This window comes from Suncus etruscus, chromosome 4, assembly GCF_024139225.1.
Source record: "Suncus etruscus isolate mSunEtr1 chromosome 4, mSunEtr1.pri.cur, whole genome shotgun sequence".
Taxonomy (NCBI): Eukaryota; Metazoa; Chordata; class Mammalia; order Eulipotyphla; family Soricidae; genus Suncus; species Suncus etruscus.
Window position 1 is genome coordinate 80,544,686 of NC_064851.1, and position 19,970 is coordinate 80,564,655.

General features: G+C 40.5%; 1 protein-coding gene and 1 non-coding gene across 3 annotated transcripts in view; one reads left to right on the forward strand and one right to left on the reverse strand.

Annotated features, from left to right (window-relative positions):
- The window catches only part of CDK19 (cyclin dependent kinase 19), a 146,231-nt gene that overhangs the window by 71,625 nt on the left and 54,636 nt on the right, over window positions 1–19,970 (reverse strand). The window contains exon 2 of one of the 2 annotated variants that reach the window (XM_049771192.1): window positions 18,370–18,445. The exons of the other annotated variant lie outside the window; for it this stretch is intronic. Within the exon in view, the coding sequence (XP_049627149.1) occupies window positions 18,370–18,445 (76 nt within the window). The remainder of the gene's footprint in view (window positions 1–18,369; window positions 18,446–19,970) is intronic. 2 annotated transcript variants of the gene reach the window in all.
- On the forward strand, window positions 9,157–9,369 carry LOC126008192 (small nucleolar RNA U3). The gene has a single exon (XR_007495546.1). It is a non-coding gene; the product is annotated as a small nucleolar RNA U3 (small nucleolar RNA).

The window sequence follows — 19,970 nt, forward strand, 5'->3', positions numbered from 1 at the left end:
CGAGAAAGATCAAACTGAAAACTTCCACTTGTTTTAATTTGCAAAAGTTGTGTAATTTACACACAGTACTGCAATGTATTACAGAACATAACATTAGTAAAATAGGCACCCAAAAACTTTCTACTGTGCAGTATTCTGCCCATTACCTCTCATAAAAACTTATCCTAAGACATGGGGGTGAGAGAGAAGTATAACTTAAAGGAAAATACCAAAAAAAATACCAATGACTTAAAACAAAAATGGCCAAGTTCTTTTTTGTGATGCCTCGGAGGTTTCACTTGGAAATGAAGCTGAGCATCTTTTTAACAGTCCTTGAATGTCAGAAATTCATTGAAGGAGATAATGAAAGCAAACTATACTTTTTAGGTGTAGTTTATGGCTGTAGAAGTTGCTGTTGACACTCTAAGCAAAAAATAAAAGTCCTGAGCACTACCAAGAGTAACCCCTGAGCAAAGAGCAAGAAGCAAACCCAGGGCACGGGGACCAAAAAAATATACATCCCTCCTATCAAAAAGAAAGAAAACTAAGGCCCAGTGATGTAGTTCACTGGAAGAGCACTCCATCTTCCATGTGTGAGGTCTAGGGTCAATCTCCAGCCCTGAAAAAGATAAAAAGAAAAACAAAGAGCAAACAGACTATGCTTAACTTTTGGACAAAATAATGGAGGCCAAAGAAAAAAAGCCAAGAACAGAATGCCATGAGAAAGGAGGCTGTTTTTTTTTTTTTTTTAGAGCTTCAAGTTTTGAGTCTAAAGGCAACCAAAATATGAGATTTTTCTATGAGTAACAAATAAGACCAGACATCAAAAATTTTAATTACTTTGGAAACAAATATTTTAAGATCTTAATTAATAAATTTCAAAATTCATTAATATGTGACTTTCCACCAAGTCCAAGGCACAAGACGCCTCAGAGATGAGAATGGAGCCAAGTTAGACTAATAATTTTATGATGCTATTAAAAATATACAGATTGGTAGAGTGACAGTGCAGCACATTAAAAAGCCACTTGTCTTAAAAGGCCAACCTAAGTTCTATGCCTAGCATCTCTTTTTGTCCCTGCCTGTAGTGATTCCTGAGAGCTGAACTTGGAATAAGCCCTAAGCAAAGCGAAGTATGGTCCAAAAGCCAAAACAACAACAAAAATATCGAATATAAATATGTAGTAGATATAAACTATTATAAAGTTTAAAGGTGGTCCCTAAGGGGCCAGAGAGATTGCATGAAGGTAGGGCATTTGCCTTGCACACAGAAAGATGGCGGTTCAAATCCTGGCATCCCATATGGTCACCCGAGCATGCCAGGAGCAATTTCTGAGTGTAGAGCAAGGAGTAACCCCTGAGCACTGCCAGGTATGAACAACAACAACAAAAAAAATGGTGATCCCTAATGATATATAATTATTAGAAAGGGGAAACTAAAACCCATAGAACCTCAATCAGTAAGAGTCTTGACATTAACGTATGCCAGAAGTATTATATGCCATGAATACAAGAAACCCTTCACTGTTATGTTCTCAGAGCAATTAACAAATAAATTGCGAATTTCTTTTTTTTTTTGGTTTTTGGGTTATACCCGGTGACACTCAGGGGTTATTGCTGGTTATGTGCTCAGAAATAGCTCAGGCTTGGGGAACCATATGGAATGCTGGGAGATTGAACTGTAGTCCATCAGCCGCGTGCAAAGCACATGCCCTGTTGCGCCACCGCTCCGGCCCCAATTCTGAGTTTCTGGTTCATATTTCTATCATTATATTAAAAAGCACTTGGGGCGGGGGGATTTGGGCCAAACCTGTTAGCACTAAGGGGTCACTCCTGGCTCTGTGCTCAGAAATCGCACCTGGCAGACTAGGGAGACATATGGGACACCAGGAATCGAATCTATGTCCATCCTGTGTCAGCCACATGCAAGGCAAATGCCCTACTGCTGTGCTATATCTCTGGTCCAAAAGCACATTTTTTTTTTTTTTTTAGTTTTTGGGCCACACCCAGCGTTGCTCAGGGGTTACTCCTGGCTGTCTGTTCAGAAATAGCTCCGGGCAGGCACGGGGGACCATATGGGACACCGGAATTCGAACCAACCACCTTTGGTCCTGGATCGGCTGCTTGCAAGGCAAACACCACTGTGCTATCTCTCCACAAAAGCACACTTTTTAATAAAAATTTTTGTTTTGTTGTTTTAGGGTCACACCCGTTGACACCCAGGGGTTACTCCTGGCTATGCGCTCGCTCAGAAATCACTCCTGGCTTGGGGGACCATATGGGAAGCTGGGTAATCGAACCTCAGTCCGTCCTAAGTTAGCATGGGCAAGGCAGATGCCCTACCACTTGTACCACGGCTCCAGCCCCTTAATGAATTTTTTGTTTGTTTGTTTTGTTTTTTCTTTATAATAGTCTGTTTTAATATAAGCAGCTGTCAGAATAAAAATATGAAACGCTTCACAAATTTGCGTGTCATCCTTGCGCAGGTTAAAACATGTAGCAGAGGTAGGAGAGGCAATAAAGAAGGGCAGTACACTTAGCTTGCATGCAGGGGTGATGGTTACAACACCACCAGGGGTCACTCCTGAACACAGCCAGGAATAGCCCGAGAAGCATCCAGGAAGGCCCACATCGCACCTCACAACAACAGTATGCATAATACAGAGCATGTCATATATTTGGGATTTAAGTTTTGTTCAGGGGCCAAAGAGATAGCACATCGTTAGCATGCAACTGATTCGAACAGACAGTGGTTCAAATCCCAGCATCCCAGGTGGTCCCACGTGTCTGCCAGGAGCAACTTCTGAGTACAGAGCCAGGAGTAACCCCTGAGCACCGCTGGGTGTGACCCAAAAACCATAACAACAACAACAACAAACAAACAAACAAGTTTTCTCAGTATGGAAATAGAGGCAATATTAAATACATTTTCAAGTATTTGGTTGACATTTATTTCACGTGAAAGGCTATTTTCAAAGCTGTCACTATATTTTACCTATAAGAAAATTGCATACTAAAATAACTAAAAACAAATCTCAAGGACTTGAGATAACTAGTAAATAAATAAATAAGTAAGTAAAAATAAATCTCAGGACTTGGCTCAATGATAAAATGCCAGCTTTGCATGCTTGAGACCACAAATTCAATGTCCTTTAGAATTCCATATCACCAAGTCTAATCCCTAACTCAGCTAATATGATTGCCAGATTGTTGATTACACAACAAATGTGTACCCCATGGTGCACCATAACCAATTGTCTGCATGCACCCAACTTGGGCACTCAGCAACAACAAAAGAAAGTGGAGGATGAAAATATTAGTTAAAAATATGTGCATAATGGGATTTGAGTGATAATACAGCAGATAAGGTGTTTGTCTTGCCAACCAAGATTTGATCTCTGTTACCAGCAGAAGTGATCCTTGAGTGCAAAACAGAAGACCTGAGCACCATCAGGTGTGGCCCCATAACTTAAAAAGAACACACATGCATAAAAAAATAACATAATATGCTTTGTAATGCAGTGCTTTGAATCTCTGATTCCTATACAAACGAACAAATTTAATAGAATAGACAACTAACAACACTAACTTACTAAACCTTTTGCCATTGTATTACTGATTTCATTGGAGATGCAATAAATTTTACAAATGTAAAAAAAAAAAAAAACAATGGAGTAGGGACTTGTCTTGCATGCAGCCAACCCAGGTTTGATTCCTCAGTATCCGTGAGGAACCAGTGTTCTCCTTGACCCAGAAATAATTTTAGAGTGCAGAGCCAGGAGCATCACCAGGTGGCCCCCCATAACACACACACACACACACACACACACACACACACACACACACACACACACACACACACACTACAACACAGTACAAAAAAAGAATGCTCATCACCAGGTAGCCCCCCATAATATACACACACACACACTACAACACAGTACAAAAAAGAATGCTCAAAGGATTTGTTAACTCTAAAAAACAACTTGAAATTGACATTTGAGGATACAAAATAAATTATTTTTTCTTATCTGAGAGAGTCACTGTAAACCTTATTTTTACAACCCAACAGGTTGTAAACATAAAAGTACAGGACTTACCGTACTTTATGCTCAGGGTTACTCCTGGCAGGGCTCGGGGAACCATCTGGGACACTGGGAATCAAACCAAGGTCAACCACATACAAGGTAAGCACCCTATCTGTTGTACTCATTCTGAAGCCATAGATTTCATTTTTGAACTACAACTTCTAGACAGTGCTGGTTAGAATCTGCATTTAGAGGGAGAAAGCTTTTGTTTCTGAAGGGACATATGTAATTAATGTAGGATGTTCAAAACTGCTGTTTTAAGACAATCTCAGAGCAAAGTAAGCTGCAGCTGATGAACCACCAGTCGTCCCCCTATACACACATATACCCTAGAGTACCTGGGCACAGACTACCACGACCTTCACAGGGATAGAATGCAGAAGCCTTAACTTTAGTCATTTTGTTTTCAGAGTTTAGTTATGCTGTACCATATGTGGCATTTATATTAAAAAAAAGAACAAGCTCGGGCAGGTGTGATAGTACAGTGGTACAGTGTTTGCCTTGTACAGCCTGATCCAGGACGGACCTCAGTTCAATCTCCAGTGTCCCATATGATCCCCCAAGCCAGGCGCGATTTCTGAGTGCATAGCCAGGAGTAACCCCCAGAGCGTCACAGGTGTGGCCCAAAAAAGCAAAAGATAAAAAAAAATAATAACTTTGAGACCTGATGATATTAGTCAGTGAGAGTGCTGCCGTGCTTCCTGGAGGCCTTTCCTGACACCACCCACACAACCACCAAGTATCATCTCCAGTCTTGCATATATGATCCTTAGACCCACGACCAAGTGTGCTTAGAGCACCACAACCAATTACATTACTCCTAGGGCACTGCCATCAAGGATGTGCCCCCCCCCCAAATGTATTATAACAATGAAAAAAGAAAAAGAAAAATTTAATGACCAAATAATATAAATACATAAATATAAACAAGAATGCATAACTCTTTTAGTTGGTTTATTCTATTTGTTTCTAGTGTTTTGAGCTATATACCCAGTAGACCTCAGAGGCTGCAACTGGGCTTGAGTGTCCTCCTGGTAGGTAGAGTTCTTAGGAGACCATACAGTAGCTGTGACTGAACTCAGGCAGTAAAGTATGAGCTCCAACACTTTCAGCATTCTTCCTGGCCCCTACTTTTTTTATAAAAACACTGGTAAAAATAATAAGAAAGCACCAAAGAGTTACAGTTGTACATAATGATCAAGTTGGGAAAGGTAAAAGCTTAATACTGTTCACCGTAAATAGTTCCAATTTTTTTATTTAAGTTTTTTTTTAATTCTTATGTGTATTTTCGGGTTTTTTGTTTGTTTGTTTGTTTTTGTTTTTTTGGGTCATATCCGGCAGTGCTCAGGGGTTACTCTTGGCTCTATGCTCAGAAATCGCCCCTGGCAGGCACAGGGGACCATATGGGATGCGGGGATTCGAACCACCGTCCTTCTGCATGAAAGGCAAATGTCTTACCTCCATGTTATCTCTCCGGCCCCTAATTCTTATGTATATTTTCTTTAATGCAGACAGGAGAAATAAATTATTGGTAATTTATATTTGCTACCTTACACTATTCTGCAACTTTTTTTAATCTACTAAGGGTTTAAGAAATAATACCTGGGTTTTAGGTATTTGTCTTGCATGTGGTTAATCTGATTTCATCCCCAGCACCCATATGGTTCCCTGAACATCACCAGGAGTAGCCCCTGAACACAGCTCTGCATGTGGCCAAACACACCCCAGTCCCTTCCCTCACAAAAATCTACTCAAAAATGTTGTTTTGCAAAAATTTGCAGCTTATGACCCATTCCTAGATGAGGAAATCAGTTTACTGAGTTGCAACAGCAGTCCAACCTCTCCTCCCGCGTGAAATACCTGAACTGGACTAGAACAATCATTTGACAACAGCAATTTTTGTTTCTCTTAGGTTCGGAGCAAAAGAGTCAGAATCGGTATGGATCACGGGAACCAAAGAGAGGGCTTTGGACTGCAGTACCCTGGGTCTTATTATACATGGTCTCCGGAGCACCACCAGTTGGGTGTGACCTACATGAAAAAGAATGTATTATGGTCTAAAACATTTTATAATCACTACTCTGGAATTGCTTTGTTTTGTTTTTAAAAGCAGTAGTTGTTTTTTCTTAATAGAGTGCTCAGGAAAAATGTAAGCCTGAATCACTTCACGTTAAACTAAATGTTATGCCGATTCCATAAAACTTAAAAATACTTAAGAAAAATATAATCTCTAAACATTCATAAAAATACTCTAAAAAGATGTACTGTGATACAATCATTGAATTATAAAATTAACCCTTCATATTTATATTTGGAATGTCCCTATATTTTATTTTACATCATAATAATCTCTGAAATTGACTAAATTAAAATTAAAGTTCACTTAAGTTTTTAATCTACAACATAGGAGGTAAAGCACTTGGCCTTGCACATGGTCAATCCAGAATCTATCCAGAATATTATCCTGTTTTGTCCTCTAAACACTGCCAAGAATGACCATAGGGGGCAAAGATCTCTCCAGATATGGAAAGACTTATTTTTTAAATCTGAATCTGAGCTAGGACAGTGGGTGAGGCACTTGTCTTGCACATGGCCAATCCGAATTTAAACTCTAGACCCCCCATATGATTGGTCCCCCAAGCCCACCAGAAGTATTCCCTGAGTGCAGATCCAAGAGTAAACCCAGACCACCACTAGGTGTAGCTCAAAATGGCACCCTCCCCTAATTTTTTAATCTATAAAGAGACCACCAAAATAACAAGATTAGCATCTCTGAGGGTTAAATGCTAGACTGAGAATATTTATAGACGACTACACATCTCAGACACACGGACAACAGATAATTACAAAAACTTCTATTTTCAGGTGTTTGAACATTAAAGGATATGCTCCTTCTGGTAATATACAACCACAATCTATTACCCAATCACCTATTTGAGCAGAGAAGATAAAGACTGGGCAGGATTATAAACATATTTCAGTAAGTATAGTAATAAAAAAATTAAGGGACTGGGAATGTAATCAGGACTTTTCCTGGGGTATTCTCAGAATGGGGGCCATTCCTCCCAATATCCCTACTTCTTCACTAGAAAATCTAGAAACCCCCTGCCCACATCCACCGCAAACACCTTAGACAGCCCGGCTCCACAACTAAACTCCAAAAGAATATGATGGCTAATGAATCTTCCTAGATAGACTGATGCAGGTTGACAACTCTGGGGCCTTCTCAGAATATGGGTAAATTCCTTTTTTAACCTGAAAGCAAAGCAGCCCAAAGCCACACACAACAGCCTCCGACAGAAATAGTCCAGCTCCACAATTTAACCTTAATAAACCACCAAGCCACCTAATTGATCCTGGACCACAAGGCTGCCTCAAAATTTCACAGCAGTATCAGCCCAGTAGAGTTACAGAAAATCTGATGGGAAAGTTACATAGAATACCACCAGCTTAGGGAGCCTGAATAGTAACTAGCCCTAACCACAGACCAGTATATCCTTCGACAATGACTTTAGAAACACTACTGACAGAGAGTAATTATTACAAATTGGCAATTTGATTTCATTTGCCTTTGTCTCAGACCATGCAATTTGAAATGAATTTAAGTACCATGGGCAGACTGCCTTGATGAGTGGGAAATGGGGGACATTGGTATAGGGAAGATCATACTGGTGGTGTGATTGGTGTTTGAACATGTAATCATTAATGCCTAACACAACTGTTATCTTGAACTCAGTAAATCAGTGTTATAATGAAAAAAATTTTACAATACTGTTTTCATGAAAAGAAGGTAACAAAGCTATATATATTTTGAATTAGTTTCCTTAATCTCAATTTTATCTATCTTTACCTCATATTTCCTTTTAACCCTTTCATTAACCCCCACCTGACATACTTCCTGGCTTTTTATTTCTTTTGTTTCAAATGCAATAAAATGTAACACTCATTTTCTTTCTTTTTTCTTTTTTTGTGATGGTTTTGGGTCACACCCGGCCGTGCTCAGGGGTTACTCCTGGCTCTACGCTCAGAAATCGCTCCTGGCAGGCTCAGGGGACCATATAGGATGCTGGGATTCAAACCACCGTCCTTCTGCATGCAAGGCAAACACCTTACTGCTGTGCTATCTTTCCAGCCCAATAACACTCATTTTCAATTCAACAAATAATCACTTGCATTATTGAGATTTTTATAAAATCCTAGTGTTTAAAAAATTAAAAAATAAAATCCTAGTTTTATAATAGATACACAGTGTACTTACACTATTTGTTAAACTATATGAACATTCTACTTAATAAGTGCAGCAATATTAATAAATTTTTTCAGTTACATCTCTAAGGTTTCATATAACCTAGTATCATGGGCAGGAGGTAGAGGTTGGGAGAAAAAAAATGTTTTCAGTTGGATACAAAAAGCAGCAAAAATAAAATTAAAAAATAGGGATCAATAGAGAAATGGATATGTGTAAAAACCCAAGTTAGAACCTGGGACCACATGCCCACCACCCTAACACTACCAGGTATGATGCTGCTGGTCCCAACACTGTTAGGACTGTAAACAATGTCACATCAACAGACCCAAACATTGACTAGTCTGGCGGAGCTGGCTGAGTTTAGATGGGAGTGGCCCCAAGGCCTCCTGAGTATTGCTTAAGAGGCCCCAAAAGAAAGGGAAAAAATGCCATCAACATAGAGATGAGACTGTCCAGAAAAGAATTAGAATAATTAAAAGAACACTTGGTGGGGTCGGAGAGATAGCACAGCAGTAGGGTGTTTGCCTTGCATGCAGCCAATCCAGGACAGACAGTAGTTTGAATCCCAGCATCCCATATGGTTCCCCGCAACTGCCAGGAGCAATTTCTGAGCACAAAGCCAGGAACCCCTGAGCACTGCCAGGTATGACCCAAAAACCAAAGGAAAAAAAAAAAAACGAAGGAAGGGGGTGAGGGAGGGAGGGGAAGGAAGGAAGGAAGGAAGGTAAGAAGGAAGGAAGGAAGGAAGGGAGGGAGGGAGGGAGGGAGGGAGGGAGGGAGGGAGGGAGGGAGGGAGGGAGGGAGGGAGGGAGGGAGGGAGGGAGGAAGGAAAAAGAACACAAGACTATACTTTCAGGGATCATTTCTATAGTATGTGACTAGAGAAGTTTCTCTGATCGTGTGGAGCACCGAAGCCACGAGGAGGAGTCAGAGCATCCTCTCCTGAGCGTGAAGCCAGCTCTAGGTGTCACTTCTGCGACTGCCTTTTGCCATTGATGATCGTTCTTCCCTTCCTTTGGAAGGGGTAGAGGGAGAGGATGCAGTCTGAGTGGTAAAAAAAAAAAAAAAAAAAGAAACAAAAAAAAGAAAAAGAAAAGAAAGAACACTTGGGAAAAAATAAAATATCAACACACACAAAAGAATGATAAAATCAATAATATAAAAAAGACATATATGGGGCCGGGTAGGTGGCGCTGGAGGTAAGGTGTCTGCCTTGCAAGCGCTAGCCAAGGAAGGACCGCGGTTCGATCCCCCGGCGTCCCATATGGTCCCCCCAAGCCAGGGGCAATTTCTGAGCACATAGCCAGGAGTAACCCCTGAGCGTCAAATGGGTGTGGCCCAAAAACAAAAAAAAAAAGACATATATACATACATAACAGAGGATCAAAGAATCAGAAGGAATGCTCAGAGACAAACCCTCGTCTTTCTCCCAGGAGACAATATTGTCATGAAATCCAAGGGTTTCTTTCTTTCCAGAGAGGAGACCAAATAATGACTTCAAGTGCTGAAAGAAGAGTCTGTTGGTTTTATCAACCTCTACTGGAAGCAATAAGCAAGCTTAGAAAGAAATTTTTTCCACTGAAAACATAAACTCTATGAAGGTAGATAACATGTTTCCGTCTTGTAAAGTGTTATTGTCAGGAGAACAAGGTCAGCCATATAGTAATGTCTTCCATACACCACAAAAGGACCTAGGGGAGCGTAAATGAGCACGCAAGGAGTCTGTAGTTACTCCCATGACAGTATACTTCAAGGGCGGAGAAACCCTATACACCGTATGATCCTTGGTGATGCTGGTTGTAATGATTTAGTAATCACACTTTAAGAAACCAGAGAGTTGGCGTGGGGGGCGCCCAGGGAGGGAGAGGGTGGGGACGATCCCCCCCCCCAAAAAAGAAACCAGAGTTGATACAGAGCATATGGCATTTGCCTTAAATGCAGCTGACCCCAGTTATAGCCCCAGCACTGTCTCTCTTGAGCACAGTACCAGGAATAGCCTTTCAGCACCACAAGCTGTGACCAAGAACCAAATAATTTTAAAAACAGTTTTCTGATAAATGTTTTGACAGAATAAAGCAGATCACCTATCAGTAAGAATTTATAGCCAATAATATATTATAATCAATTATTTGTCACAGCACTTTGGAAATCCTTAGAGATTTTGCCTTGCACATGGCTGACCTGGATTTGATCACAGTGATCACATACAGTCCTTCAAGCACTGACAAGAGTAATTCCTGAGAACAGTGCCAGAAATAACTTCTGAGCATTACTATTTACTAAAAACTAAAATGGAAAAGTGAATCTGGGGTCCAAGTGATAGTACAGCAGGTTGGACACTTGCCTTGCAAGCAGCTGACCCCAGTTCAATCCCCAGCATCACAGATGAGCCCCACCAAGAGGGATTTCTGAGGCCAGAGGCAGGAGTAACCCTTGCATAGTGCTAGTTGTGGCCTAAAAACAACCCTCCCCAAAAGGTAAATCTGAAAAGATGAAAAGAAAAGCTCTCAGATTCCAGTAACAATGAGAGAAATCAAATCAGAGCTAAAAAAAAAGAGAGAGAGAGAGAGAGAGAGAGAGAGAGAGAAAGAGAGAGAGAGAGAGAGAGAGAGAGAGAGAGAGAGAGAGAGAGAGAGAGAGAGAGAGTTGATTAAGGACCAGAAGGTAAGGTAATTTTGCCTTTAATGTGGCCAACATGTGTTGGATCTCAGGCATTCTATATGGTCCCCAGAGCTGCCAGGAGTAATTACTGAGCACAGAGCCAGGAGAAATCCCTGAGTGCTCAAGGGTATAGCCAAAAGAAAGAGCTGATTAGCCCATGGAGGTCTATATTCAGACTGTAGGAGCAGTGATTCTAAATTCCTAAAAAAGGCATTTAAGATAAAATTCTCCATGTCTAAGTCTGAGGTCCTGGAACAACTCCCCTCCACAGAGAACAGCACCTATGAAGAACTACAGTGAAATATAAGTGAACAGAAACTAGAAAACCTCCATCCACTGCCAAGAAAACCAAAAAGTTGTATGCCATGGAACTTGTAGAGTATTTGAAATTCATCAAGACAAAAACCTCAAGCTCAAACAGAGGGAAAACAGACCACCTAGGAAGACAGGATTATTATACTAAAAGTAAGGGGCCGGCGAGGTGGCGCTAGAGGTAAGGTGTCTGCCTTGCAAGCGCTAGCCAAGGAAAGGACCATGGTTTGATCCTCCGGCGTCCCATATGGTCCCCCCAAGCCAGGGGCAATTTCTGAGCTTATAGCCAGGAGTAATCCCTGAGCATCTAATGGGTGTGGCCCGAAAAACCAAAAAAAATAAATAAAAAAATAATAAATAAATAAAAGTAAACATCACGTGAGTAGTAAATAAGCCTGAAAAAATAACTTTTGATTTTATGTACACTTAAATTAAATTTTAAAAGGAGGTTACATAAAAGACATTTTTACAGGTTCAATCCCAACACTACCCAAGCACCAGAAGCAACCCCAGAGCAGTCAAAAGAAGCCCCAAACACTGCTGAATGAGGCAACGTGCCCCCTCATAAAAAATACATTTAATCAAAGATACAAAAAATTGTTATTAACAGGCTTTTTCTGAATGGAAAAATATTTTAATTTAAATAAAAATAAATGTATGGACCATTCAGAAAAGTAATATAAAAGACTGAAATGTAGACGGTCCAGAGTTAGTCCCTAGGATCTCAGGACTGCTAGGTATAATCCAAACAAAACATAAAAATAAGTGTAAAATAAACCCTGACGTGACAAAAACTGAAACTTTGAAAATAGGGATGGAACAATTAAGCAAAAACAACAAAGAAGTAAAATGGTAGACAATTGTAACAGGAAGGAGAAAGTTGAATTAAAGAATTCTAGACAAACACAATCATAGTTTTCTTTTTCTTTTCTTTCTTTCTTTCTTTCTTTTTTTTTTTTTTTTTTTTTTTTTTTTTGGTAACACCCGGCAATGCTCAGGGGTTACTCCTGGCTCTGCACTCAAAAGTTGGGATGCTGGGATTCAAACCACAGTTTGTCCTGGATTGGCTGCTTACAAGGCAAACACCCTACCTCTGTACAATCGCTCTGGCCCCCACAATCGTCATTTTCTAATAGGACCAGCTAAGTAAGACTCATTCTTTCTGAAGCCACACCTGCTGCATCCATCACCCAGAATAACTGTTTGGCCCAGCCTCACCACTCTTCTATAACTTTGAGGATACCAATCTATTTTATTGTTGTTGTTTGTTTTGGGGCTACATCTGGTGGTGCTCAGGAGTTACTCCTGGCTTTGCTCTCAGAAATGGATCCTGGCTGGGGGGACCATACAGGATGCCAGGATTCGCACCTGTGTTCATCCTGGGTTAGCAGTGTGTAAGGCAAACACCCTACCGCTGTGCTGGCCCTGAGGATACCAATCTGACCAAACTTTGCGTCACCAGTATTTGGGCTGTTATCAACAGGGCTTTTTGGGACAAGTGTGGGCACTCTCCCACAGCAACCTCCTTCTCCCAGGAGGCTTGGCAACTGAGCACATACCTCTAAAACAATGTCAGTAACAGTGCTTTGAATTTCTGTAAAACTTCATTTGTGAGATGCTGTCATCTCTTTAGGAACACACCAATTTAACAGAATGGGCAATTAAAAACTTTCTACCATTGTATTAATGATTTCATTGGAGATACAGTAATTTTCAAAAATTTGCTTGCTACTGTACTTTAACTTTCCTCTCTTCCTTTGTCTTTTTTCTTTCTATTTATTTTTAAATAATTTTTCTCACTTATCTGGAAACCAATGTATTGTGGTCAACTATATGATACATTTTCTTTAAATAAAGTAAAAAATAATTTTTTTAATTAAAAAGACTTCTAAAGGTCCAAAAGCCAGAGAGAGATAGTACAGTAGATAAGGCATTACACATGGCTAATCAAGGTTCAATTCCCAGTGCCCCATATGATGCTCACATCATCAGGAGTAATTCTTTTTTGGGGATGGTCACACCCGGCGGTGCTGAGGGGTTACTCCTGGCTCTTCGCTCAGAAATTGCTCCTGGCAGGTTAGGGGGACCATGGGATGCTGAGGATCGAACCATTGTCTGTCTTGGATTGGCCTCGTGCAAGGCAAACGCCCTACCGCTGTGCTATCTCTCTGGCCCAAAATATATGATTTATTTTACTTAAAAATTTTATTATTCAATTATGTTGTTATGGTGTATCAAAAACTAAAACATGTTTTAGTGTTTGAAAGTTCAGAGATACAAATATTCAAGATTATATTTTACCTTTAATGAATGAGTTTCCAATAGAATTAAAGTGTGATAAATTTGCTAAGAGAGCAGGGTAAAGTGGGAGGGTACCTAGGGACACAGGTGGTGGAATGCTGACACTGGTGGGTGGATCTAGAGTTGAAATACTAGATGCCTGCAACTCTGTTACCATCAGTTTTATAAATCACAGTGCCTAAATAAATGATTATAACTAAAGAGATATATGAAGCACTTTAAAAATAACATTTTTTTTGTTTTTGGCCACACACAGGAGCTTACTTATGGCGTGTACTCAAGGATCACTCCTAGAGGTGCTCAGGGAGCCAAAATAGGTGCTGGAAATCAAACCTGGGTCAGCCACATACAAGGTAAGCGCCTTACTAATACTTACTCTCTCCAGCCCCACAGTTAAGCTTGTAAACATCTTCCCACTCTTCCAAGCCTGAATTCTAAGGCTACAAATTCTTTAATAACTTTATTTTGTTTGGGGGCAACACAAGAGTGGTGCTCATAGGTCGCTCCTGGCTTTTCACTCCGAAGTGATTCCTGACAGGTACTGGGGACTATAGGAGATAGAACCTGGGTCAACCACATGCTAGGTAAATGCTCTCCCCACTGTACTGTAGTTCTGGCCCCTAATAACTTTTCTTATCATGCACCCCTATTCCCAGAACTTCACTTGTAGTCAGAATGTTACCATTTTTTTAAAGTTACAAAGTTCATGACTGAGCTTCAGCCAAATACTGTCCAACACCCATTCCTTCACTAGTGCACATTTCCCATCACCAATGTCCCCAGTTTCCCTCCAACCTCCCCCTTGCCTTTCCCTGTCCCCAGTCTGCCTCTCAATCGGAAACATTCCAATTTTCCTCATGTTGGGCTGCCAAAGGCAAGGACAGAGAGAAGCTACATGGAGTATTTGCATACCCGCCAATTAATACATGGGTCAAAGAATAAAAGAACTGCCTCTCCTAAGAATAGTTACACATGATATAGAATACATACACACATAAACACAAATACATATACAAAACAAAACAAAAAAGATGCATTCTTTCATAGCATCAGGAAAATGTTGGTTTTAAACTTTAAATTAAAATAACAATAATGGGGCCAGAGTAGTAGCACAACAGTAAGGTGTTTGCCTTGTACGTGGCTGACCCAAGACAGACCTGGGTTCATCCCAGCATCCTACCTATATGGCCCCACAAGCCTGCCAGGAGTGATTTCTGAGCACAAAGCCAGGAGTAACCCCTGAGAGCAACTAGGTATGGCCCAAAAACAAAAAATAAAATAAAATAATGGGGCTAGACAGATAGTATAAGAGGTAGGGTGCTTGCCTTGTATGCGCAAGCCCAGGTTCAATTCCCAGCATCCCATATGGTTTTCCAATCCATGCCAGGATTGATCCCTGAGCACAGAGTCAGGAGGATGCCCTAAGCATAACTGGATGTTGCTTAAAACCCCCCAAAAATAAATTAAGTGCTTGTATGGTAGGTAGAGAGCTTGTCTTGCATAAAACCAACAGGGGTTTGCTCCCTGGCACCCATATGGTCCCAAGAGCATAGCCAGTTGTGACCCAAAATAATCATGATGATGATAAAAAATTAACAACAAATTCAACTATACCCTATGAGAAGGTAAAATACAAATGGCTGACAATGCAAGCAAGTATATAGAATAAATGGAAATCTCATTCACACTGGTACAAATAAAAATAGTGGAATCACTTAGAAAGCAGCTTAAAATTGTAAACAATAGGGGCCGGAGAGGTGACACAAGCAATAAGGCATCCTAGGATGAACCGCAGTTCGATCCCCTAGTATCCCATGTGGTCCCCCAAGCCAGGAGCGATTTCTGGGCACATAGCCAGGAGTAAACCCTGATCGTCACCGAGTGTGGCCAAAAAAACAAAAACAAAAAAATTTGTAAACAATATATGAAGTTATCAATTAAAGTCAGAAATATCTAATGAATGTAGTAATATTAGCACTTAATCGTTTAAACATAAATTCCTAAAAAGAAAGGCCAGAGTGGTGGTGCTAGCGGTAAGGCATCTGCCTTGCAAGCGCTAACAGATGAACCATGGTTCGATCCCCCAGCATCCCATATGGTCTCCCAAGCCAGGAGTGATTTCTGAGCCTATAGCCAGGAGTAATCCCTGTGTCACTGGGTGTGGCCCAAATCCCACCCACCTAATAATACCCCCCCCAAATAATCCTGAAAAGATGTGAGAACATCCTAGAGCCTTAAAAAGAGGATTTAGGGGCCGGAAAGGTGGCGCTAGAGGTAAGGTGTCTGCCTTACAAGCGCTAGCCAAGGAACAGACAGCGGTTCGATCCCCCGCGTCCCATATGGTCCCCCCAAGCCAGGGGCGATTTCTGAGCAAATAGCCAGGAGTAACCCCTGAGCATCAAACGGGTGTGGCCCAAAAACCAAAAACCAAAAAAAAAAAAAAAAAAAAAAGAGGATTTAATTAAAAAACCAAAATAAGGCTCTATAGTCTATACAGTATCAAAACTTTTTTTTGTTTTGGTTTTTGGGTCCCGGCTGTGCTCGGGAGTTACTCCTGGCTCTGAGCTCAGAAATCTCTCCGGGCAGGCTCAAGGGACCATATGGGATGTTGGGATTCAAACTGGGATCTGTCCTGCATTGGCCACGTGCAAGGCAAATGTCTTATTGCTGTGCTATCTCTCCAGCTTCTAGTATCAAGACTTGTAAACCATAAAGGTTTGCCTCTATTTTCTAATCTATCAAATGAGACTATTTAGAGTAGTTATTCCAGGGCTGGAGCCATAGCAAAAGCGGGTAGGGCGTTTGCCTTGCTGTCATGCCATATGACCCCATATGATCCTGAGCCTGCCAGGTATGATTTCTGAGCACAGAGCCAGGAATAACTCAAGAGCGCTACCCGGTATGACCCAAAAACCAAACCAAACAACAACAAAAAATAAGTAGTTATTCCACATTACTCGTAAAAATTAACATGTGAAAGCATTTAGCTGGGAACCTAATCGTAAGTAAATATTGACTACAGGCATAATAATAATAAACTTCTTGGGGCCAGAGAGATAGCATGGAGGTAGAGCATCCCGGCATCCCACATGGTCTCCCAAGCCTGCCAAGAGCAATTTCTGAGCTTAGAGCCAGGAGTAACTCCTGAGCACTACCGGGTGTGACCCAAAAACAAAACAAAACAAAACAACAAATTACTTCTTAAATGTGTAAGTATATGATAAAAAAAAAATGTAATGGGGCCGGTGAGGTGGCACTAGAGGTAAGGTGTCTCTGCCTTGCAAGCACTAGCCAAGGAAGGACCGTGGTTGGATCCCCTGGTATCCCATATGGTCCCCCCAAGCCAGGGGCGATTTCTGAGCACTTAGCCTGGAGTAACCCCTGAGCATCAAACGGGTATGGCCCAAAAACAACAACAACAACAAAAAATTTAACAAGGGACAAGAGCAATAGTACAGTGGGTAAGGTCCTGCAAGAAGCAGACCCAAAAAAAAAAAAAATTCAAACCCCAGCCTTTCATATGATCCCTAAAGCACTACTAGGAGTAATTCCTGAGTGCAGAGTCAGGGGTAACCCCTGGGCACTGCCAGATGTGGCTCCAAAACAAAACAAAACAAGGTTAAAAATAAGAATTGTGTTACTGCAAAAATTATCCTATATTATTATATTTTCCCAACAATTAATAAATTAGCATAAAACACATATTTCAGAAAAATAGTAGTAGTATTCCTTTCACTTTAAACTAACCTAAGCATACAGAAACAGACAGTAATCATTGATTTAAATATTATGTCAATATATGTTAAAATATTATGTTAATGCTGGTATGGTCCCAAAACCAAAAATAAAATATTATGTTATGAGGTTGGGGGGAGGGCCAGAGTGACAGCACAGCAGTGGGACATTTGCCTTGAAAGTGGCTGGCCCAGGACAGATCCAGTTTCCATCCCTTGCTTTCCTTATGGTCCCCCAGCCTGCCAAGAGCGATTTCTGTTTTTTTTTTTTTTTTTTTTTGGTTTTTTTGGGCCACACCCTGTGACGCTCAGGGGTTACTCCTGGCTATGTGCTCAGAAGTTGCTCCTGGCTTCTTGGGGGACCATATGGGACGCCGGGTGATCGAACCTCGGTCCGTCCTAGGCTAGCGCAGGCAAGGCAGGCACCTTACCTCCAGCGCCACCGCCCGGCCCCAAGAGCGATTTCTGAGCACAGTCATGAGTAACCCCTGTGCACTGGAGGGTGTGGCCCCAAAACAATCTACAACAATAAATATATATATATATGTAATGTTATGAGGCCAGAACTCTAGTATAAGGGGTAGGGCATTGTCTTGTATAATGGCAGACTCAGGTTTGATCCTCAGCGTCCCATATGGTCCCTAGAGCACTGCCAGGAGTGATACCTGAGTGCAGAGCCAGAGGAACCCCTGAACACCACTGGATGTAACAAAAAAACCATAAATTATGTAAATAATAAATTATTTAACAAAATAGTATGTTAGCAAGTATTCCTAAGAATATAAATTTTACATATTATTAAGAAAATGTTCAATCAAAGATGGCTTTTGAGTGTTAAAAACTTTATGCACCTCCTCTTTTCTGTTGTTGCTACTGCTGTTGTTATACTGCTACGGTGCCAGAGATGATCTAACACTGAGTCAAGCTTTATGTATTTTAAACAAATAGAGTATCTTTGAAATAAATGAGTTATATTAATAAAATTTGTATTAATAATCATTTACTATCCATAACAAAATAAGCAGCTTTATTTATGCCCACTTACTGCAATCTCTCTACAAGCTGACATGGATATTCCTGTGCCTTCAATTTGCTTCAAGGCATATTCCTTTTCATCTTTTCTGCAAATAAAAAGAAATTATTATTTCTATATATTACCTTAAAATCAAACCAAGAACTACAAAAACAGTAAAAACGTAGTACATATTCCCACTATGTTTGCATTGCTTATTGGTTCTGATAATTATTTCAACTACAGAAATCTGATATATCACAAGTTATTCATGTTACAGTGAAAACACCAGACAGAACTAAACGAAAGTTCAAAATGAAAACAGAACATATCACAAGTTCCAAAGAGTAAACAAGCATAAATATATATGCAAACATATTGCAAGACAATTCTACTCCTGTCTTAATTATCTGGAGTCCATCTATGAAAGTACTCTGTATGGTCATAAACTATAAAGACAAAAGAAAAATATAAAATACTATATTCATTTAAATTAAGCTCATAGTATAAAAAACATTTAAAGTAAGTTCAGAGTATAAAAATAGGAGGGAGTAGTTATAGAAGATCATTGATTCACTGGAAAACACTAGTTCTCACCCAGAATAAGGATATTCAAAGTCCCATTATCTCACAAACATCTCATCCCCAAAAACTCTAGGAAAATTCAAGTATTTGATCTGAAGTGTTTTTTTATTTCCCCAGTCGGTGAATCTTTTATTTTAAAAAGAATTTTTTTTAAATCTTTATTTAAGCACCATAATTACAAGCATGATTGTACTTGGGTTTCAGTCATAAACAGAACAACCCCCTTCACCAGTGCAACATTCCCACCACCAAAGCCCCTGATCTCCCTCCCCCCTTCCCCTGCCTGTATGCGAGACAAGCATCCTACTTTTCTCATTCTTTAACATTGTCATTCTAGTTGTTAGTGTAATTATTTTCTTAACAGCGTTCACCACTCTTTGTGGTGAGCTTCAAATTGTGAGCCGGTCCTTCTGGCCCTTCCGGCCCTTAACTCTACTGTCTCTGGGCCTTATTACAGTAGTCTTTTTTTGTTTGTTTGTTTTTTATTTTTTGGGTGACACCCGGCAGCGCTCAGGGGTTACTCCTGGCTCCACATTCAGAAGTTACCCCTGGCAGGCTCGGGGGACCATATGAAATGCCAGGAATTGAACCAATGACCTTCTGCATGAAAGGTAATGCCTTAACCTCCATGCTATCCCTCTGGCCCCAGTAATGTCTTTAATTTTTCTTAAAACCTATAGATGAGTGAGACTATTCTGTGTCTATCTCTCTCCCTCTGACTTATTTCGCTCAGCATAATAGATTCCATGTACATCCACATATAGGAAAATTTCATGACTTCATCTCTCCTGATGGCTACATAATATTCCATTGTGTGTATGTACCACAGTTTCTTTAGCCATTCCTCTGTTGAAAAGGACTCTGATTGTTTCCAGAGTCTGGCTATTGTAAATAGCCCTGCAGTGAATATAGGTGTAAGGAAGGGATTTTTGTATTGTATTTTTGTGTTGCTAGGGTATATCCCTAGGAGTGGTATAGGCGGATCATATGGGAGCTCAATTTCCAGTTTTTTGAGGAATCTCCATATTGTTTTCTATAAAGGCAGGTTA